Source organism: Diospyros lotus, chromosome 3 (genome assembly GCF_014633365.1).
Source record: "Diospyros lotus cultivar Yz01 chromosome 3, ASM1463336v1, whole genome shotgun sequence".
Lineage (NCBI taxonomy): Eukaryota > Viridiplantae > Streptophyta > Magnoliopsida > Ericales > Ebenaceae > Diospyros > Diospyros lotus.
Genome location: NC_068340.1, coordinates 25,334,999 through 25,358,346, shown reverse-complemented (window position 1 = coordinate 25,358,346; position 23,348 = coordinate 25,334,999). Strand labels below are relative to the sequence as shown.

Here is a 23,348-nt window from a genome sequence, read left to right as displayed (position 1 = left end):
GCTGCTTCTTACGTTGCTGCTATCATTCCTCCTGCTATCCTTCTTCTTCTTCTTACGTTGCTGCTATTGCTAGCCTGCTTCTTTTTCTTCTTCTTCTTCTTCTTCTTTCTTACGCTGCTACTACTTCTTCTTCATCTTCTTCTTACGCTGCTGCTATTGCTAGCCTGCTTCTTCTTCTTCTTCTTCTTTTTTATGCTGCTGCTACTACTTCTTCTTCTTCTCCTTCTCTTCCTCTGCTTCTTCTTCTTCTTCTTTTTTACGCTGTTGCTGCTACTTCTTCTTCTTCTTCAGTTATTTTTTTGTTTAATTTTTATTTGTTGATGCCTACTGCTGCTTCTTAATTCGTTTTTCTTTTAACATTTTTTGGCATAATTTAGCCTTAGTCTTTACAAATTTTCAAGTATACTCATATAAAACTGCTTTTCAAGTATACTCATATAAAACTGCTGCAACTGCAGCATTTAGAAATAGAATAGAAGTTTTAATCCTTAATCAGATCTTATGCTTGATTAGAAATAGAATAGAAGTTTGATCTCTACTACTTCCCTAGATTTCTTCTTTCCCCTCCCTAAAATTTTTTCTCTTCTCCTCCAATCTTTTGCAATACTTCTTGTTGTCCTGCATGGCTGCATCAGTTATCCATTCCAGAAAATCCCACCACTAATTAGAATTCTTTTTCAATCCCTCCCTTCCTTGGTTGAAATTCAGCCACTTACTGATCCATGCTTCTTTTCAAAATTTTTTTACAATGTTTTTTCAAATTTATGACTCCTTGCTTATGATGATTATGGCAGATATCCTAATCCTAATGGCATCTGATTCAAATGCTCCTAGTGGCTCCTCTGGCAATGGTAGAAAAGATCCAGCATGGAAATATAACACACTGCCAGATCCAAAGGACATAAATTGTTTAAAATGTAATTTTTGTGGAAAAATAGCGAAAGGAGGGGTTTACCGAGCTAAATAACACCTTGTTGGAGGGTATAGGAATGCCAAAGTTTGTCCAAAATGTCCTTCACATGTTAAAGAAGAAATTAGAGAGTATATGTTGAAAAAGTTAGAAGAGAAGAACAATAGTGATGTTATACCAGATTTTGATGACATTGATACCCTTGGAGATGATGATGATGATGATGATGAAGTGGTTTTTGAAAGAGGTGTTAAAAGGCCTATGTCTTCAAGTTCAAGTCAAGGTTTAACAATGCAACAAAAAAAGCAAAGGATGAAAGGGCCTTTGGATTTGCTTTTGCCTCCTAAACTTAAAGTGAACACTGGGAAGCAAATAAAAATGGAGACCCATGTTAATAAAGAACTGAGGGAGAATGCTTGCGTTTGGTTTTCTAGATGGATGTATGAAGCTGGCTTGTCTTTCAATGCAGTCAAGTATCCAAGTTTTAAGCCAATGATTGAAGCTATTGGTCGAGCTGGTCCAAGCATGAAACCTCCTAGTTATCATGAGGTGAGAGTTCCTTATCTTAAGAAGGAGTTGGTACACACAAATGAAATTATGAAGAGTCATAAGGAGGATTGGCCTAAATATGGATGTTCCCTTATGTGTGATGGTTGGAAGGATAAGAGAGAGATCTTTGCTTAACTTTTTAGTAAATTGTCCAAAGGGAAGCATGTTCATTAGATCCATTGATACTTCCTCATATGCCAAGGATGCTGTTAAAATATTTAAATTACTTGACCAGTTTGTAGAGGAAGTAGGTGAAGCAAATGTGGTTCAAGTTGTGACTGATAATGCCTCAACTAATGTTTTAGCTGGTAAGTTTGCTATTTTTTAACTTTTACCTTTGAATGATGTTGATGTTATTAGTTTAATGACAGATTTTTAACTTGTCTTATAGGAGAGTTCTTAATGGCTAAGCGAAAGCACTTATATTGGACACCATGTGCTGCCCATTGCTTAGACCTAATGTTAGAAGATATTTTTAAACTTCCTATATTGAAGAAGACTTTTCAAAAAGCATGTGCAATAAATGGATTCTTGTATAGCTCTACACAAGTGTTGAATATGATGAGAATATTCACAAAAAAGAGAGAGATGTTAAGACCTGGGAAAACAAGATTTGCCACGGCTTTCCTCACCCTTTCAAGACTTCATAAACAAAAAGCCAACTTGAGGAAGATGTTCACTTCAGAAGAGTGGACTAACTCTAAATTTGCAAGAGAAGCACGTGGTAAGCTTGCATCTCAAACAGTGTTACAAGATTCATTTTGGAAAAATGTTCTTTATGCTCTCAAGGTGTCAGGGCCACTTGTCAAGGTGCTTAGAGTGGTAGACAATGAGGATAAGCCTGCTATGCCTTATATTTATGAGGCTATGGATAGGGCAAAAGAAGCCATTGCAAAATCTTTTGATGATGAAAGGAAATACAAGCAAATATTTGAAATCATTGATGGGAGGTGGAATATTCAATTGCATTGTCCTCTACATGCAACCGGATATTACTTGAATCTAGAATTTTTTTATTCAAATGCAAGCATTGGAAAAGATCGAGAGATTATTGATGGGTTGTATCAAACCATAGAGAGGTTGGTTCCCACTGCAGAGGTGCAAGACAAAATTTCTAAAGAGCTAAGCTTGTATAAAAATGCTGAAGGGATATTTGGAAAACAAATATGCATAAGAGGAAGGAATCAATTGGCACTAGGTAATATGGTTTTTTAATTAATAATCTAAGTCTAATCATTAGTCTACAACTAGCAATTTTCAATTACTGATTATATCATTATGGTATATTTTTTCCTAGTTGAATGATGGTCTCAATTTGGTACTGCAACCCCTAATTTGCAAAAGTTTGCCATCAAGATATGTAGCCTCACTTGTAGCTCTTCAGGTTGTGAAAGGAATTGGAGTGTCTTTGAGCATGTAAGGGTGTTTTTTCTTATTCTTAATATTCACCACTAAAGGTGTATAATTTCTTATTTCTTTAACTTACTAATTCTAATTTAATTATGACAGCTTCATAACAAAAAGAGAAATCGATTGGAGCAACAACATCTCAATGATTTGGTATTTGTCTAGTATAATAGAGCTTTGAGACGTCGTTTCAGTTTGCGTAAATCAATTGATCCAATTTCTTTAGATGAAGTTGATGAAAGTAATGAGTGGTTGCTTGGGGCAATTGATAAATTTGGAGGGTCAGATGATGAGTTGGTACATGAAGATCATGATTTGACATGGGCTGATGTTGCTATGGCATCTGGTGTTGAAGAAGCTAATCACTCAACTAGATCAAAAGCGACTTCAACTTCAAATTTGACAAGGGGGAGGGGGACAAGGGCATCAACTTCAAATGCTCCAATGGATCTTGACGAGGAAGAAGAAGATGGAGAGGGAGATGATGTAGAAGAAGATATTGGAGATGATAGTTCTGATGATGAAAATATGGATTCATTTGATCTTGATGATGAGGATGATTTCTAGTTATTATGTATATCTAGTTAATCGTAATTAAAATTTAGTCATTTAGGACCTATTAATGGTTTAAGGTTGATCATTTAACTTTTCCTTTTAAGTTGATTGTTGACTTAAAGTCTTTGTTAGAAATCACTTGTATTAGATTAGCTTATATATCTCGAGAAAGGTGTCTTTTTCTTTCTGTTAAGCATTTGTTATATCACTTGGTATTTCTATTCTAGAAGGATTGTTTCTAGAATGTTAGTTACCAGTTTGTTAAAGCCGTTAGTTAGCTGTAACTTCCGTCTTCTTAATAGTTTTCTGTTACCGCCTCTATGCTGTATAAATAGAGGTTGGGTGTTAGCTTTAGGGGTACTCTTTTATTCTATCTTGGGCAGTGAGGAAGAGAGGAGTATGCGTTGGTGATATACTTGAGTTCTTAGAGGGGATATCTTTGTAATTCTGGTAGAGCAATCTCTCGGGCAGTCTGTGTATAAGGCTAAGGGGATTGGTTAGTGCATGTAATCCTTTTCAAGGTTCATTCAAGATAGTGAAGATAAAAGAGCCTAGGGCAGTCTAGATGTAGGTCTTTCTAAAGACCGAACCAGGATAAATTCTTGGTGTTCTTGATTGTTTTTTAATTGCTGATTTGTTTTCTATTTTATCGCAAAATGTATGTGTGTTTCGGGTGAGTGATTCAGGGAGTGTTTCGGCTATTTGTATGAGTGTAATTGGGTGATTCGAAGCTGGGAGATATTCCAACAGTCTTAAAACTAAAATTTTTTGGTGGGTTTTGCGTAAGTTTAATGACATTTTTAATACTATTTTGTTGGCTTTTAATTATATATGTCAAATACTAATTTTGTTTTTTATTTGTGGTGTTTAAATGTTGATTCCTTTTTCTGATTTGTTGAAATATGGTGGGATTTAATTTGCTGAAATTTACAGGTATGTCATGAAGTATGTTTATGTTGTGATTTATTTAATATATGTTGAATTCTTGAATTTTTTGATAACATAAATGTTGATATGTGATTAGGATCTATTTTATGACTTATTATTCAATTAAAAAGTATATTTTTCTTTCTTCTTAGTTAGCATGCGCCTTGCACCTGCCAGGTGCGAGCCTTGCCTTACGCCTTAAGTTCCAAGACCCTTTGCGCCTTGGACCTTTAACAACATTGGTCACTCCTCTTTTTATCCGCGAACTGCTTCATTCTGTTCTTTGAATTGGCCAACTCAGTTTTGATCACTTGTAGAGCTTGTTGCCTTTGCTGGAGGTAGGTGTCTAGAGCTGCTACTAATGATGACTCTCCTACTGCCAGAACTAGGGGTGGTTTGTAACCATAAAAGGCTTTAAAAGGACCTTTGATGGCACTATGGTGGCTGGAGTTGTACCACCATTATGCTGTAGCCAACCACTTGTGCCAGGATTTTGGTTGTAAGAAGCATAAACATCTCAATACCTTAATTAACCCTTTCCATTTGCCCATCAAATTCAAGATGGTAGGCGATTGACATATTGAGCTTGACCCCCAATAACCGCATTAACTCCTTCCAAAGTAGGCTAGTAAAGATTTTATCTCTATCTGATATTATAGCCTTGAGTACCCCATGCAATATGATCCATGAAGACCCTAGCAATTTCTCAAGCAATATAAGGATGAGAGAGCCCAACAAAGTGGTTGTATTAGGTGAATCGGTCCACAATCACCATAATACAATCATTCCCTTCTGACCTTGGAAGTCTTTCAATAAAGTCCATGGAAATGCTCTCCCAAGGTCCCCCTAGAATGTCTAATGGCTGTAATAATCCAAGATAGGCCACATTTTCTATTTTGCACCTCTTGCAAATGTCACACTCCATCACATCATTCTTTAATCCCAACCATTGGAAAAGTTGTCTCACCTTATGATAGGTATTGACAATACCAGAATGTCCTCCCATGGGTAAATTATGCAAAGCTTCAATCACCTTATGTCTGAGCCTTCTATCATTTCCCAAAACTAACCTTCCTTGGTACCTAATGATGCCATTGGCCAAAGTATACCCCGGTTTAGCAGTCAGGCTGACCACTAACTGTTGCAATAGCTCCTTAGCTGCCCCGTCTGATTCATAACTTGAACTAATTTCTTGGCACCAATCTAGAATCATTGTAGTTAATGCAACTAAATGGCCCCCTTCGAAACATTGTGACAAGGCGTTTGCTGCCTTGTTCTCTTTCCCTTTCCTATACTGTATAGAATAATCTAGCCCTATTAATTTTGTCATACCCTTTTGCTGCAAGTGAGTGTGTAACCGCTGTTGCAACAAAAATTTCACTCTCATGATTTGTTTTAATCACAAATGTACCTCCTTCCAAATAATGGTGCCACTTATCCATAGCCATCAATACAACCAGCAATTCCTTCTCGTATATACTTAATCCCAGGTGCTTAGGTGCCAATACTTGGCTCAAAAAGGCTAGAGCCTGCCCTCTTGAACCAAAACAACCCTAATTCCACTAGCACTTACATCTGTTTCTAGTATGAAGGGTTTGCTGAAATCCAACAGACCTAGCGTTGGAACATTGCTAACAGCTTTCTTAAGTTCAACAAAAGCCTATTATGCCTCCTGACCCCAATGGAACCCATCCTTCTTCAGTAACTCGGTTAAGGGCTGGCTGATAATACCATAGTTTTTGATAAACCGGCGGTAGTAGCCCGTTAACCCTAGAAAGCCTCTAAGTCCCTTCACACTAGTGGGCCACGGCCATTCCAACATCACTACCACTTTGCTAGAATCCGTGCTTACCCTTGTTTTAGATATAATGTGGTCCAAGTACTCCACTTGCTCTTGAGCAAAGGCACACTTTGGCTCTTTAATATACAATTGATTGAACCTAAGGACCTCAAAAGTGGTTTTTAGGTGGTCAATGTGTTAAGCAAAGGAAGTGTTGTAGATTAAAATATCATCAAAGAACACCAAAATGAATTGCTTAAGGTATGGTTCAAAAATCAGGTTCATCAAGGGGGCATTGGTCAAGCCAAAGGGCATTACAAGTCCTTGATGGGTCTTGAAGACTGTTTTATGGATATCTTCGGGTTTCATCCAAATTTGATGATAACCCGACCTAAGATCTAACTTGGTAAAAACAGTGGCATACTTAAGCTCATCAAGTAGATCTTCTACTATAGGTATTGGAAACTTGTCTTTAATGGTTATGGAGTCTAGTTGACGGTAGTCAACACAAAATCTCCATAAGCCATCTTTCTTTTTAACAAACAAAACGGGTGAAGCAAAGGGACTGTTGCTAGGTTGAATGAGTGATTTGCTTAACATATCTTTGATAAGGCGCTCAATCTCAGTTTTCTGTTTGGGGGGATATCGATATGATCTTAGGTTCACAGGCTCGGCTTGGGGTTTCAAGTTAATCGAGTGATCAAAGGTTCTTTTGGGTGGAAGGGAATGGGATTCTGCAAATAGGTCCTTATACTCGATCAAAAGTAGATTAAGAGAGTCAATTTCTTGTACCTTTCTTTGGATGAAAGGTTGGCTGCTGACCACTACATGTAACTCTCCTTCTTGTCTAGTTGTTTCGCCAGTATATTCCACTGCATGGAGGGAGAAGAGTTGAGCCACCTTTGGAAACTGGTTCCTAAACATTCTTTGCAGCCTCTCACCCGAGATGATCTTGCACACTCCCACCTTTGAATTGCCTGTTAAGATCTTCTTACTGCCATCCTTTTCAAAAGTCACCTCCATTTTGTTGAAATCGAAATTGATTGGACTAACTCCCTTCATCCAATCCACTCCCAACACTACATCACAACCCCCCAACTTGAGCAACCTCAGATCAGTTGAAAATTTTTCTCCATTCATCTCCCAACAGAAGTCCTTACAAGACGACTGGCTCATCACCTTACAGCCATTAGCAATAGTTACTGATAAGGGATGGGAAGGAGTGACCTCGCACCCCAGTCTTCTTGCCATAGCTTCATCCAAGAAGCTGTGGGTACTGTCACGAGAAGAGCCCTCCAACCCTATTTTTTAAATTTTCTGCTGTTGTTATTTACTGTTCTGTTGCTGTAGTTCCTTAAGTAGTAATAGCCTTTTATTTTTATTGTTGTAAGTTCTAGAAGGAGGTGGTTACTGTCATGTGCAGAGATGGTTAGAGAATCTCAAGTTTGTTATGGGAGTAGGGCCCGCCTGGCAAGAGAATCTCTCCTCCTAAACGTTGGGGGTATATCTACCTACACAAACGAGAGAGACGACATGAATGAAAATTGGAATTCCTATTGTTCTCCCCTCCAATTCTCAGTTCTCTCTCTCTCTCTCTCTCTCTCTCTCTCTCTCTCTATATATATATATATATATATACTCTTTCTTCCGTTCTTCTCTTTGATTGCTCCCACTCTTCTTTTCTCTCAATTACTACTTCTTGTTCAGGTATTGGGTTCACTTAATTCATATTGGAATTGGGAGATAGAATATTGTCAGGCCAAGCCGTGACAGGTACTCCCACTATCTATGACTATCATGATTGGGTGATTGTTTGCTCTCCCTTCCACCTTGATAACCTTGCTATTGTTCACCCCCTTTGAGGCATGTAATGAGATCTCCCCTTGATCTTCCCTCTCAATCTCCGATACTTCCTCTCCTTCCTCAATGTCATCATCTTCTCCTTCCAACAGCAGTAACTGTCTTTTACACTTGTGGCCCACGAAATACCCCACATTTGTAGCATAAACCCACTAATCGTCTTTGCTCCATCAGTTTACTTCCAATAGTGGGGGCAAGGTTGGTGGAAGGCAAAGCCAGGACACCTTTACCTTGGGACCCCACTTCTCTTGATGCCATTCTATTCCCAACCTGCCACCCTCCTGTGATCACTCATCTCGCCTAATTTCTTTGTTTTTAATCATTGCCTCAATAATCATCTCCTGCAACCTTGCACTCTCTGGAGCCTGCTTTTACCGTGTGGGGCTGTATAAGTCTCACTTCATCCCCTAGGCCACTAATAAAGCTCGAAACATAGTACTCCTCGGATAAATGAGGATTGTGCACCATCATCAATGATCTCATCTCCTCAAATTTAAGCTAATAAGCTTGGACTGTCCCCTTTTGTTTGAGTTTATTAAACTCTTTGATTATGTCCCTCATACTTTTATCTTCGAACCTCACACACAGGTCATCTACAAACACACTCCAGGGACTTCCTTCCTTAATCGCGAGCCACCCCTTACAGAAAAAAAAAAAAAAGAAAACCACAAGCCACCCTTGATACCAAGCATCTCCCATGTCATTCAGAAAAGCAAAAGCTATGGTGATCTTCTGTTGTTTCGGAATTTGATATAGGGAAAATACTGTTTCACATCTTCTCGTCCACCACCTCGGATTCTCTCCTTCAAACAATGGGATCTCGAGCTTTGGCATAAGGTAGCTCTCGAGGTGCCGGTTAATTGAAGCTCCAGGCCTTCTTTCTCTTACATTCTCCCCCACCGTTTCCGCATTGAACTCAAACTCCGACGTCCCCATCGACTGAGGTTCGACTCCCACTCCAGGAAAAATGGGCTTCATTCTTTCTCTTAAGGGAAACTCGGGAGAAAGTCTTATCGATTGTTGATTGGCGAACATTCGTGCGATCAATTGCATTTGCTCCATCATCTGTTCCCGAAGCAAAGTGCTCTGCTCGCAACTCTCCATCCTCCAACATTCCATTGCTTGGTCAATCCGAGAATCAACCCCAGTTCCAATGGAGAGTTCGGGCGTTCCCACCCGATTCTGCACCTCTGCCATTGCTATTGTCGCTTGTAGCAGAGATTTCATTTGTTTCATCCTTGTCTTGTCAGCCATGGTTAGAATTCTTTTGAGTATCAATCGACACCGAAGAGCGTTGCTCTAATACTAGAATTATCAGCTCCTCAGATGCTGACAATGGTTCACGATCAAACAGTAAGATCAAGATGATGAAAGAAATCAAGAAAGAAAGAGAGAATGTAGAAATAAGGGAGAGAAATGAGGAAGAGAGAGAGAGATCAAAATATTCTCAGAATTTTTATATATTCGTGAAAGAGAATTCAACACTATATATAGCTAGATTCTTAACCTCCCATGTGCTATAACCGCCTACATGTGCATGGGAATGTACTAGCTGCCAATGCAGAAACTAAGTACAACCCTTATAGCTAGCTTTCAATTTATACTGTTTTCACCCCTTTATCTCCGATTACAATAGACCCCTTAATACATGACAAGATGTCTACCCATATCTCAGAATAAAAGCTAGGGAATATCAAGGTCAATTTCGCTAGGCTTTTATTTTTGGAGCTTTTAAACTGGATAGTGTTTAAGTTGTTTATAGCGTTTAAACTGATAATGTGTTTGGATAAACACGTTTTTAAGCTATCACTTAATAATTATGTGTTTGGTTTAAAAGAGCTTATAACCTATTACAAAGACAAAAATAAACATGTTATTGAATAATGTAAAATTTTATTATTAAATATTGATAAATTATATATAATTATTAAAAATATATTAATACAATATTATTATATGTGTATTATATATGTTATATAATAATAATATATATTATTATGTATTATTGTTATATATATATGTTTATATTCTTGTTATATATATATATATATAAAGTTTGGCCATGGTAGCAGCGTGGAGGAGAAGCACGGACGGAGGAGATTGTCACAACCATTGGGGTATTATAGGGGCAAAGCTATAATTGGTTACATTGTTGGTTAGGAAATGCTATGAGTTCTGTTGTAGTGCACATGGTGCTGTTCCTAGACTCTACTTCTAGTTGAACAGCCTATAAATAGGCCCTAGTACGTAGAAAAATGTATATAGTAAAATAGGCCCTAGTATATAGTAAATTCATATTTTCCCTCCTTACCTTCTCCCTCTCATTCTTCTTAATTCTCATGATTTATGCTCTATATCTCCCTTTAATTCTTCTCCGTTTCCCTCCCGAATCCTTCCTAGACCCTAGGTTAGTGACATTTGGTATCAGAACCATCATTCCTTGGTTGTGATTTCAATCAATCTAGACACGAAGAGGAGGCAGAGGCGATTACGGAAACTAGTAGTTCAGGCGAGTTCGAGTAGCGATTTTGTTCTCATTTCAGATCTAAGTAGGAAGGAAACAAGGATTGATCAAAACATAGATCCGCTCGTGAATTTCGATCGACTATTGTCTATAATTCTAGTTTGGGATTTGAAAGCAACTTGGCTAGGCAATTCCGACTTCCGATTGAATCTCAGAATTTAATTCCGACACACGAGGAGGTGAGTGTTGGCTCGGAACTAAAGGCAAAGAAGGTCGATCAATCCTTAGCCGTGAATTTCCAGTGATACAGTCGAACTCTCAAGGAACTTCAACAAATCAGATCAGCCAACATTTCCGATCTGATTCCAAAGGAACCAAGGGCCGATTGTAACCAAGCGAGCAAGCAACTATCAGTCGATTTTGGAAGGCGAGGCAAGAGGAGGACATTTGGCCGCGAATTTCGATAAGTCTTGCTCAAGGTGGAAGGGCGAATTGTGGCCAGGTGATCTCTGACTTGATTCAGTTGAGAGCTGTAATCTGAAAACAGAGTGCTGCGATTTTGAGCCAAGGCAGAGATAACGAATTCTGGTGGTTATGGAGCTTTGGTCGGTGATTGGGTGGCGACAGTGACTCCAAGAAGATTGCAGCAATGTTAGTGGTTCTCCAGGCCTTGGACGGTGATCGGGTGAGAGAAGAAGGTACCAAATCCAACGAGAAGGAAGTCGTGATGAGAAGTAAAGCCTTCGGCCATTGAGATCGAAAATTGTCTAGAAGCGGATTTCCACTAGCGGCGATTCTCATGTTGTCAATTTGGAGAAGTCGACTCGAAGGTAGAAGAGATGAACCAAAATTGAGCGGGCTAGGCAATTCAACCCAGCGACCGGTTGCAAGGCAAAATTGAACGCGAATTGGAAGGCGTAGTTGAGCAAAGCAAGTTCGGATTTGAAAAGCGAAGTCGAGCAAAGCAACTTCGGCCCGAGAGTGAAGACAACGCATGCCGAAAGAATTCCAACGGGATATCGAGTGGAATTAGAAGGCAAATCAAGAGAAGCAAATTCCGGGAATTCCGGAGACAGTGGCCGATTCAAGAATTTAGGGGAATCCTAAGTAGAGGTCGGTGATTGGGTGAGACAGAGGTGATCCTTGAATCACTTTGATTTCGGCAAACTTCCTGCATGTGGTTGAGGCTCGGAATTGGATGGATAATACAAGAAATGATTGCAGCAAGTAACTCGAGAGGTGCTACTCAAGTCGATTCCTCAAAGGACTACAAAGGAGCAACTCCGTGAGTTCCGACCTCTCTTGTCCCAATCATACGAGGTTCCTAATTGAAGGCGAGGGCTAGGTCTATCACCAAGCAATTCATTTCGATCGAAAATTAGAGACAGGTGGTTGGTTGGTGTGGTGAGTTTTGGCAGCAAGCAAGGCCAAGCTATTCATGCGATCTAGGGAGAAAACTTAGATTTGAAGCGTGGAGATTCAGATTTAGATGCGCTGCGGGAGCTGCCACTTCGATGAGGTGAATCTAATTGGGCAACCTGGTAATCGGCCATGGCAGAGGGGATGGGAATGAAACGGTTGGAAACCAAGAAAGACAATCTAGTAATTGGTGTCAAGCAACTCCAAGTGGAGGCAAGTTGCTATCGATCGGAGTGTGCGGCCCATTTGGATCGAGCCTTTAGCGGACTTTGGGAGGAAATTGCTGGATTAAGCCAGCAAATCAGCTAGCAGTTGCATGTCGCCTTGAGCAGGTTAGTTCAACAACCTAATGCCAGTCTTCCGACAAATTTCACTCCCAAGGCTTCATCGGCGCTAATTCTAACGATGCCAAGATCTCGGCAAGGGCCTAATGATGCTATGGAAGCAGGGGAGAGGTTGGAGGCAGAGGAGGGAGATGTGGTTAGAAGAGTTGGAGGAAGCCCTTCCACATCCCTAGCATCGTAGATGGCAATTCCGGCGTTTGAAAGAGATAGACCTAAATGGTGGATTAGGAGGTGCGAAAGGGTGTTCTACCAATATTGAGTAGCTAAAAGGGAGAAAGTGCACATGGCTGCAATTTATTTAGATGATGTTACAGATGCTTGGTTTAAGAATTGGAGCCATGGTAGGGTGGAATTGAGTTGGCCACAGTTTGTGATCGACTTGTGTAACTGGTTTGGAGAAAAGACCAAAACCTATGTTATTAATGGAGCTTCTAAGACTGCTAATTAGGTAGTGCAGGAAGCTGATAAAGTAGCAGTGGAAAAGGAAGATGATGTACATTCAGCTGAGGCGGAGTATGAGAATGACAAGGTCATGACAATGGGAATAGTAATTGCAAAGAATGAGGAAAAACCTGAACTGAATAAGGCAATTCTGAACGACAATAAAGAAAAGGCAGTTGTTGAGGAAGAGATTGAGGTTCTACAGGAGGAAATACTTGCTAAAAGTGTGCCTAGGGTATACTTCAACAATCAACAAGTAGGAGGTTGGAGCAAACCTCTTGCTGATGAATATGGTAGTCCACTCGATGGTGATGTTTCTAGGGTTCTGCGACAAGACCAGCCCAACTATGAGGAAGAATCAGTTAATAAGACCAAACGTTGGGGTGATCTAGAGGAAGAAGAAGAGAAAGAAGAGGAGGTGGAAGAAGAGAGGATTGTACCGAGCAACTTGCTTGGAACATCTCATACAAATGCCATTGGTATGGGCACACAAGACAAGACAAATGTGACATTGCAGCCAGAAGAATTGGCAGTATTGTATAGATTTTTGCACGTAGAGAGGTTTGCAATTATTTCTATGATTGGAAAAGATATGGTTGCAGGACCGGCAGCTCATTCAGAACCATTTTTAATGGCAATAAGGAAGAAGTCAATGGCTGAGATTGGTGTTGCAGCAGGTCATAATACTGTTATTGTTGAGAAAGAGGAAAAGAGAAAGCAACAGCAAAGAGAAATACTAGAGAATAACAAGAAAAGATGAAGACTAAACCAATTGGTGAAGAGAGGCATTGGATGAGGTAATACTGGCTCGGTTGTAATAAGTTTCTTGGGGACAAGAAGCCTTTCAAGGAGGGGGAATTGTCACAACCCTTGGGGTATTATAGGGGCAAAGCTGTAATTGGTTACATTGTTAGTTAGGAAATGCTATTAGTTCTGTTGTAGTGCACATGGTGCTGTTCCTAGACTCTACTTCTAGTTGAACAGCCTATAAATAGGCCCTAGTATGTAGAGAAATGTATGCTGAAATAATATAGTGAATTCATATTTTCCCTCCTTACTTTCTCCCTCTCATTCTTCTTAATTCTCTTCCATTTCTCTTGATTTCTGCTCTATATCTCCCCCCAATTCTTCTCCATTTCCCTCCCGAATCCTTCCCAATTCCTTCCTAGACCCTAGCTAAATCCTAGGGTTGTGACAGAGATGAGGGTGATGGACGGGCGGCAACGCGATGGGAGTAGCGGACAGCGATGCGATTTGGAGCAGAGGACGGCCAGCGACGCGATAGGGGCAACAGACAACTAGTGACATGATGGGAGCAGCGGCCAATGTTGCCGATGCGGGCGACGGTTGCTAGGAAGCAGCAGGTGGGGGCGATGACGATGGTCGACAGTGGCGACCGGAAGAGTTGAAGAAGAAGAAGGCGAGAGGCAAAGGTTGAAGAAGAAGGCGAGAGGCAAAGGTTGAAGAAGAAGGGCATGGCTGAAAATTAGTAAAAATAATGAGGGTAAGACAGTAAATTACTTGGTCAACCCAGCTTATAAATGAGCAGTTTTTTGCAAACGCTATTCCCCAATAACTTTTGCAAAACGCTACGGCCATAGCGTTTAAGCTAGCTAGCTTAAATGCTGGTGAAGTGCACCCAAACACCTCACCAGCTGTATATACAGCTTATAAACGGTCAAACCGCTTTGCCAAACGAAGCCTCAATATGGAAGCCTAAATCAAGGTGTTAGAAGACTAATGTAAACAAAAAAGAAGAACCCATGTAAATATAACACGAAATATTCCAGATGCCACTCTTGATCCTTCTAAAAATAAGCCAACAAAACCAAATTCCTTTAAGTCATGTGACTGTACTTCCGCAAATCCACAGTAGCATGTGTTATCTAATAATTCATGAAGGGGATTATCATATTTCCTACAATTTAAGTAGAAGCAAGATCTAGAAATCTTATTTTTGTAGTCAAAGCACTTTTTGTTGGAATCCTCTTTTTCATTTTAGGAAATTGGTTAGTTGTCCAGTAACAAGAAAGATCCATAAGAAGGAACAATTGTAGAGAGCATTCGATGAAAGAAAGAGAACAAAGAATAAAAGAATTGGAATCAATACCTAATATGGAAAGATAAAATGTACAGCTTAACATACGCAACATGAACACGCAATGATATTAAAGATATGTGTAAAGAAGTAAACTCCCTCGTCCAAGAAACAAATAAGTCATATACAGAAATTGTGAATAAAAATGGATTCTCAAACACTTCATTAGAAGAATAATGGACTTACAGGAAATATCTCCAAATGTGCTGGCCATGTAGACAATTTTCTCTTCCCAGGCCGAACAGTTTTGACAACACGATCACAGCGCACTAAAAGATTCGTTCTGAGCAGAATATTGGCAATGTCTTCTACTTCTAGGTTCCTATCTGATTCTAGTATTTCTTTGACCTCTGGATGATTTTTTAGGAAACTAACAAAATCCTTTCCTCTGAAATATTCAACACGTGTCTCTTGTAAGACTGCCCACCTAGATTCCAGATCTTTATGATCTCTCACCTTCTCAGCAAACAACTGAAATAAATCCTTCTTGGAACCTTGTCTCTGCAGCATATGGTAAAAACTTTTTAAAAGATAAAACAAGATAATAACTGGTATTAGATAAACCCATGATCGACAATTAACTAAGGTGACAAATCACAAAAAGCATATTATCCTATAAAAAACAGTTCAGAAAATTAACTGCACATGGATCGGTATCAAGCATAAGGACAGGGTAAGAACCTACTGCAGCCAATAATTTATAATGAGAACTTAGTCAAACAGTGTTGAAATGAGGATTATAAAATATGTGGCATGGTTTCTTATAAGTCACAATTTCATTCTAAGAGATTTCTTTTTAAATATGCAAGGGAAAAAATGACACCTCTGCTATCTGTTAAATCATAAAATGGAGAGATATTAGTAACATACAAGTGAACCATTCAATCATAAATGGTGCACTTATGGCACACCATAGTCTCAGTCATTATGGCCTTGCCATTTTCCAAATCATCCTGCCAAAGGTTTCCTTTAAAGGTAGAGGAGAATGGGGAGATGAGTTCCAAACCACTGTCACATAGTTAAGAATGAAACTGCAACCTACAACTAGACCAAATAACAATTCAACTGTATCTGAAACACCCTTCTCTTTAGAGAGTGTTTCCACGTCATAATTTGGGAATTTTTTTTTTTCAAACATTTCCCACACCAACCCTTACAATCTACATCTTGCTTTCAAAACCTTCATTCGCTTGACCTTCCATTTTCATTATTTATTTTCCCAAATTCACTAGAGATTATTCTGCTAAACTCATGTTCGATTTAGTTTATAAAGACAGGGTCTCTATCATAGTTATCAAAGGCGCGCCTAGGCGCGAGGCGCCAATTTGGCGCCTCGCTTGGGCCGAGGCGAGGCGGTTTTGGTGAGGCCCTCGCCTTGCGCGCCTAGGCGCTGGGGCGTGAGGCGCGCCTCATGAAACTTAGGTCTTCTAACTAAATCTTGCAGCCCAATTGCTCCTCACTCCTCCCGACTCTAGCATCCAACTGCGCTTGCCTCTCCTCTCCAGCTCGCCCGATCTTCCTCTTCCTCTCTAACCCCAGCCGCGCCTGCCTCCTCTCTTCCTCTCCTCTCCAGCTCGCCCGATCTTCCTCTTCCTCTCTAACCCCAGCCGCGCCTGCCTCCTCTCTTCCTCTCCTCTCCAGCTCGCCCAATCTTCCTCTTCCTCTTCCTCTCTAGCCCCAGCCACGCCTGCCTCCTCTCTTCCTCTCCTCTCCAGCTCGCCCGATCTTCTTCTTCCTCTCCTCTCCAGCCGCGACTCCCTCCTCTCTTCCTCTCTAGCTCGGCCCGATCTTCTTCTTCCTCTCCTCTCCAGTCGCGACCCCCTCCTCTCTTCCTCTCCTCTCCAGTTCGGCTTGATCTTCCTCTTCCCTTCCTCTCCAGCCGCGCCTGCCTCCTTTCTTCCTCTCCTATCCAGCCATGCCCACCTCCTAGCTTGTTAATTTCCTCTCCAGTCGCGCCCTCTTCCTCTATTCTCCTCTGCCCACGGTCTTCTCCTTTCTTCCTTGCCTCTCTTCTCATCTGCTCTTCAAGTTGAAGCTGCTAAGGCTGCCCACAGTCTTCTCCTATCTTGTAAGTTCTTTACTTGTTTTTTATTTGTTTATTTCTTGCATTCTTGCCTGATTTCTTTTGCTGCACCTGGTTGCTGATCTCTCTTTTAAGTCTTTATAGTTTATTTCTATCATTAGGAGAATTTTGTGGAAGTTGGTACTTGGTAAAGTTTGAGACTTTAAGTTTGAACTTTGATGATATTTCTAGTTTAGAATTTGCATGATGAATGAATTAACTTTGATGTTGTTAGTTTATAGAATTTGAAGATAATGAATCATGAATGATATGAATGTGTTATTATTGATAATTTGATAGTTGTTTATGATTTTACAAGATTTTGAGTTTTTTTCCTAAAAGGTGCGTCTCGCTTCGCAAAGGCGCGCCTCGCCTTGTGCGCCTCAGGCTCCGGGACCTTTTGCGTCTTGCTGCGCCTCACGCCTTTCAAAACTATGGTCTCTATGTATGCACTCACTTTCACAAATCAAATCTAGTTTAATTCCATAACTCGTAGTAAGGAGTCCAAATTTTTTATTCATTTCAAAATACCAAGCTTAAAAGAAAAAGAAAGATTTTTCCAGACATCTAGGCCAAAAATCTTTAAAAACCTTCAAAATAAATTTTTAAATCACTATAACTCAATATATGAATATACAAGTCATCCGTTTCCATCAAAACAAATGATGTGCTTTAAATATAGAAATAGTTCGTGTAACGGTTTGGCATGCTTGATACACTTGATATCACCAAAATAAAATTTATATGTGCTTCTAGTGCATCACATAAAACACATATAGCATCTACAAACATGACATGCCACAAAAATAATGAAGCTTCCAAAACCTACACTTCAAGGACTTCCTTTCCCTTCAAGCCGCTTGCCTCACTTGGAATGCTTGAAATTCCAGAGGATGAACCTAAGTTAGAATATGAACCTTCAAAGTAAAGAACCCCAAAAAATAAAATATTTATGCACGCATGAAAGAAAATGCAAGTTTCTACTCTGCGATGCCACTTTTGACCGTGTGGGTATCTTTCCAAGAGCTTTCTCAGTCAACGCCCTAAGTGCCTCTTGGAAGGTCCCCAACTACATCACCTTGGGCCTAAGTGGCGCAGAGTAAAATAGAATGGCCATATATGAACATGGATGCAAATGAAAAGCTAAACACAATATATTTTCAAAACCGATTTCTCATGCAACATGAAAAAGCCACAAAATAAGAGTTAGTGAGTGGGGGAAACTCACCTTGGGGTCTCTTTGGAGAAGGTCTTGCTCACTCTTCCTAGCTTCCCAAACTATCATTGGTCACCTTGATGACAAACTTCTTCTTCCCTACACTACTTTTCTCTCTTTCTTCTCTATTCTTCTCTATTTTCTCTCCTCTCTTACACTTGCTTTACCTCCCTAAACTCTTTATTCTTCTCTTACACTTGCTTCAATTCCTTCCTTCCTTCTCTATTCTTCTCTATTTCTCTCCTCTTACACTTGCTTCAACTCCGTCAAGTGGTAGACCATCCCCCAATTTATAGGACCCCAAATTTCCCCCCAAAAAAGAAGCCAATTAATATGAGGGATTTTTGTTTAATTTTTGTTTCTGAAGCCTTCCCTTCGTGTGAATTATATCCATATACACATGGGAGACAAGAGGAAGAGGAAGGGAGTCAATGGGGATGGCTTCAATGGTGTAAGGGGGCTGCCTTGGCATGTTGCCCCCCCCCCCCAAAGTCCCTTTTATGGAAAGGGACCTCACCCAGAGGGAGGGGGGGGGGGTGGCTCATGCTTCCCCTTTCTTCTTGTTTTTTTTTATATTTATATATATACTTTATTATTTTATTTATACATATATTGAGCACATATATATACCATCATGTACACATAAATTTATATATTTGACACACTCACTTGGTTAATTAAATATTTCTCAAAATCAAGTCCAAATTTATTTCCTTAAGCCTTTAATATTATAAAGATATGTTGGGATGTTACAATATCGAAATACACTATACTGCCAAATACATACAGGGCTTCTAACCCTAACACAGACCACAAAATCATGTTTAGACCATTCAACAGCAAGCACCACCATCTTTCAAAATAAGCGAAGCTAGGTCCACATTTCTAAGGAAGACTGTCACGGCACACCCGTGAGGACCACAGCTCCTAGCTCGGATTGAATTAGGAGTGGGGTTCGACTAGCACAAAACGGAACAGAGCAAGGGAGGGAGAGAATGGGAATGCAGAATGAGAGGGAGAGAGTTAAGAGTGAGAGAGGAGAAGCAGTTTTGATATTCTCATTGATGCCTCACACTCCAACCAGCTGGGAATATATAGCACTCAGCGGTGGGGGACTGCTACAACAGATCCCTCCTCCATGCAGTTATAACCGCTTCTTGTCCTATTCTAATTCCCCCCACGTGGGGAATCTTCCAACTAATATAACTAATGCAATTACAGCAAGGAAATTAACAGAATTACAGCAATTGGAAATGACAAAAGTAAGCAAAAACTAAACCAAGATTCGTGGCTACAAGTTGTATTCTCCCTAGGTCCCCTTCTGTGACAATTCCCCCCTCCTTAGAGCTTTCTTGTCCTCAAGAAATGTTGAGGAGACTGGCAACTCTGGAAACCGTGTGAGCAAGCTAAGCAGGTATTCCCAAGTCTCGCTTCCTGCTGCACCCCCTACCATTTCACCAATACTTGAATGAGCGGAACCCTGTGATTGTGAATTACTCACCTATCCAAAATAACTTCCAGTTCTTCCCAGCTATCCTCTCCCTCAGAGAGAGTAAGCATCGCAGAATTCACTTGCTCAGTCCCCACTGCTGCCTTTAACTGGGAGACATGGAAAAAAAGGTGGATTCGGGTTCCCTCTGGAAGTTACAGTCGGTAGGCCACCTTTCCTATCCTTTCCAATATGGGAAAGGCCCAAAATATCTAGGAGCAAGCTTTGAGACCCACCTTTTGGTGATAGCCTTTAGGTGGTGCCTCCTTAACCTCAAGTAGACTTTTTCCCCGACCTCAAATTCCCTATCACTTCTCTTCTTATCTGCAGCTTGCTTCATTCTGTTCCGAGCCGTAGCCAGTTCTTGTTTGAGCTGCCGCAATACCTCCCTTCTCTGTTGCAAATACTCTTCCACTGAGGCCGCGGTGGAATGTTCTCCCGAAACTGGTAGTAAGGGAGGCTTATAACCAAAGAGAGCCTCGAAGGGAGACACCTCTAGGGAAGAGTGTTGGCTAGAATTGTACCACCATTGGGCTAAAGATAGCCACATGTGCCAACTCTTGGGCTGCAAGATGCAGATGCACCTCAAATAATTCTTCAACCCTTGGTTGACCCGTTCTGTGTTGCCATCCATCTGGGGATGATAAGCGGAAGACATGTTCAGCTTAACACCCAATGCCTTCATAAGCTCTTTCCATAGGGCGCTTGTAAAAACCTTGTCTCAGTCGGAGATAATGGTGGTAGGAACCCCATGCAAGGCTGCCACCTGATCCATGAAAATTCTGGCCACTTCTTGGGCTGTATAAGGGTGGGCCAATCCTATAAAATGAGCAAATTTTGTGAATCGATCAACCACCACCATGATACTATCTTTTCCCTCAGACCTAGGCAGGCCTTCAACGAAATCCATAGAGATGCTAGACCAAGCTTGCTCGGGCACCGGCAATGGCTGAAGCAGCCCCGGATAGGCCACATTCTCAGCCTTACACCTCCTACAAATGTCACAACCCAACACAAACCTTCTTACCTCAGCTCTTAACCCAGGCCAATGGAAGAGTTGTTTCACCCGGAGGTAAGTATTTTGGATGCCCGAGTGCCCTCCCAAAGGAGATTCATGTAATGACTGCAGGATTTTCTTCTTGAGATCTTCTTTATTTCCAATGACGATCCTGCCCTGATACCTTAACATTCCATCCACCAGCGTATAACCTTCAACTCCCTCTGATCCTATGGCCAACTTTTCCAACAACTCCTTCACTGATGTATCCCCTTCATAGCTCTCAATCACCTGTTGACACCATTCTGAGATAACAGTAGTTATAGCTGCCACACTCCCCTCCTCATGACACCTTGATAATGCATCAGCAACCACATTTTCTTTCTCTTTCCGGTATTGTATCAAGTAATCCAATCCCATCAACTTGGCCATGCCCTTCCTTTGCAACTGCGTTTGTAGTTTTTGATGTAGTAAAAACTTCAAATTCTCATAATCCGTTTTAATCGTGAACCTCCCCGCTTCCAAGTAGTGCCTCCATTTGTCAACAGCCATTAGCACCGCAATGAACTCCTTCTCATATATACTCTACCCCACATGTTGCGGGCTCAAAGCTTGGCTCAAGAATGCCAAGGGCCTCCCTCCCTGCACCAGGACTGCCCCCACACCCGTTCCACACGAGTCAGTCTCCAAGACAAAGGGCTTGCTAAAATCAGGTAGCCCCAATATCGGCACTCTGCTCATAGCCTTCTTTAGCTCCTCAAAAGCCTTCTCCGCCTCGGGTCCCTAGCCGAAATTTCCCTTTTTAAGCAGCTCGGTTAGTGGTTTGCTGATAATCCCATAATTTCTAACAAACTGCCGGTAATACCCAATTAGGCCGAGGAATCCCCTCAAAGCTTTCACGAACTGAGGTCTCGACCAAGACACCATTGCCTCCACCTTCTTTGGATCCGTACTAACCCCCCTAGATATAATGTGCCCTAAGTACTCCACTCGTCTGTCCAATGCCATGATAGCCTCATGGCTACGAGTAGCTCCTAACTCCAGCTGGTCGATCCGATTTTGACAATCGGTCGTGGCCGAGCTGGTCTATTGTAGTTGTGATTCCAGGTTCTTCGTACAAGTACCTTCTGCCATTACCAACTTCCTTCTCGGTTGTCCAAGGAAGGGTGGCTTTGATACCAAATTGTCACGGCACACTCGTGAGGACCACAACTCCTAGCTCGGATTGAATTAGGAGTGGGGTTCGACTAGCACAAAACGGAACAAAGCAAGGGAGGGAGAGAACGGGAATGTAGAATGAGAGGGGGAGAGTTAAGAGTGAGAGAGGAGAAGTAGTTTTGATATTCTCATTGATGCCTCACACTCCAACCAGCTGGGAATATATAGCACTCAACGGTGGGGGACTGCTACAACAGATCCCTCCTCCATGCGGTTATAACCGCTTCTTGTCCTATTCTAATTCCCCCCACGTGGGGAATCTTCCAGCTAATATAACTAATGCAATTACAGCAAGGAAATTAACAGAATTACAGCAATTGGGAACGACAAAAGTAAGCAAAAAATAAACCAAGATTCGTGGCTACAAGTTGTATCTGCCCTAGGTCCCCTTCCGTGACAAAGAAAAAGGAATTGGAATTAATCCAAAGCAACAAATCAAACAAAGTTGATGGATTATAAATCTATACCATATCAGAGGGAAAACACTGATTTTGTGTTACCCTAAATGTTAAACTCTGTCAATATTTCAATAACAAAACTGCCCTCAAAGAAATCTTCCATTCACATTCTAATTCACTAGTATTTTTATGGTTTGGAAAGAGTAAACATGAAAACAACCTGTTTATAAGTGCACATTTTCAGCGACCAAAATGTCTGCAACATTTCTATCAAATTTCCATCTACTGATGCACGAAGGTATAGCTAATACATAAGTTGAGTATGACATCCTTACTCAGAACACAACTCCCTCTTCTTTCTGGGTCCCCTTCGGCATAGAAACACATCATCACTCATCAGACCATGCAACACCTTGATTTAGAAGGTATCGAGGTGAATCAATAAAACAGGCGGGTAACATCCTGATGAGACAACTTTTGACTGAACTAATTTTGTAGAAAACGAAAACAAAAATAAACAAGCTTAAAAGTTTTTCAAATCCAATAAATGATGGAATTGACATGCACAACACTAAAGTTAGAAGGTTTAAAAGAACAAGGCACATTTTCAAGTCTTGTTCTGCCATTCTCATCTAAAATATGCAATTTAGGTTTTTCATGCTTCGGGATGATCATTTGCGGTCAAATATCAGTACCTTCGTTCGGGTACACACATGTGCGTGCGTCTATATAAATTCTTCAAGTACGATTGCAATAGTTAGAGGGCACAGAGTGCACAAAAATATGAAACCTAGAAAAACCAGAAACCGTATAAACAAACAAATCCGAAGAATGAGAACGAAATGCAGATCTCGTGAAAAAGACGAGGAGAAAGCAATAGAAAATCCGAAAAACGAGTATAACGAAAATGAGAGGAACTGGAAAAGATGAGATTGCGAGCCCTGGCAAACCTTAGGAGGAGTGTTGTCGGTGTTGGGATCTCTGTTGTTGCCTCCACCTCCTCCGCCGCCGCCGCCGCCATTCTGTAACGCGCCTCCCGTCGATCGCCGCGCTCTCTTCTTCTCCGCTCCCGATTTCTTCATATCTCTCCGTCTCCGTCCTCCCTTCTCTCGACGAATTCCAACTTTCGATTTTGATTTTTGCAGAGAGGTAACTTGGGTAACTCCAATGCAAAGGCCGTGCCCTAACGTAAATCATAACCAATGCCGAAATCC

The 23,348-nt window shown here is 40.9% G+C and overlaps 1 protein-coding gene across 1 annotated transcript in view; it reads right to left on the bottom strand.

Annotated features, from left to right (window-relative positions):
- The window catches only part of LOC127798105 (translocation protein SEC62), a 29,236-nt gene extending 5,909 nt beyond the window's left edge, over positions 1 to 23,327 (bottom strand). Inside the window, exons 1-2 of the mRNA XM_052331424.1 lie at positions 23,085 to 23,327; positions 14,941 to 15,255 (exon numbers count right to left, since the gene is read on the bottom strand). Of these exons, the coding sequence (XP_052187384.1) occupies positions 14,941 to 15,255; positions 23,085 to 23,216 (447 nt within the window). The 5' untranslated portion in view covers positions 23,217 to 23,327. The remainder of the gene's footprint in view (positions 1 to 14,940; positions 15,256 to 23,084) is intronic.
- Between the last annotated feature and the right edge of the window lie 21 nt (positions 23,328 to 23,348).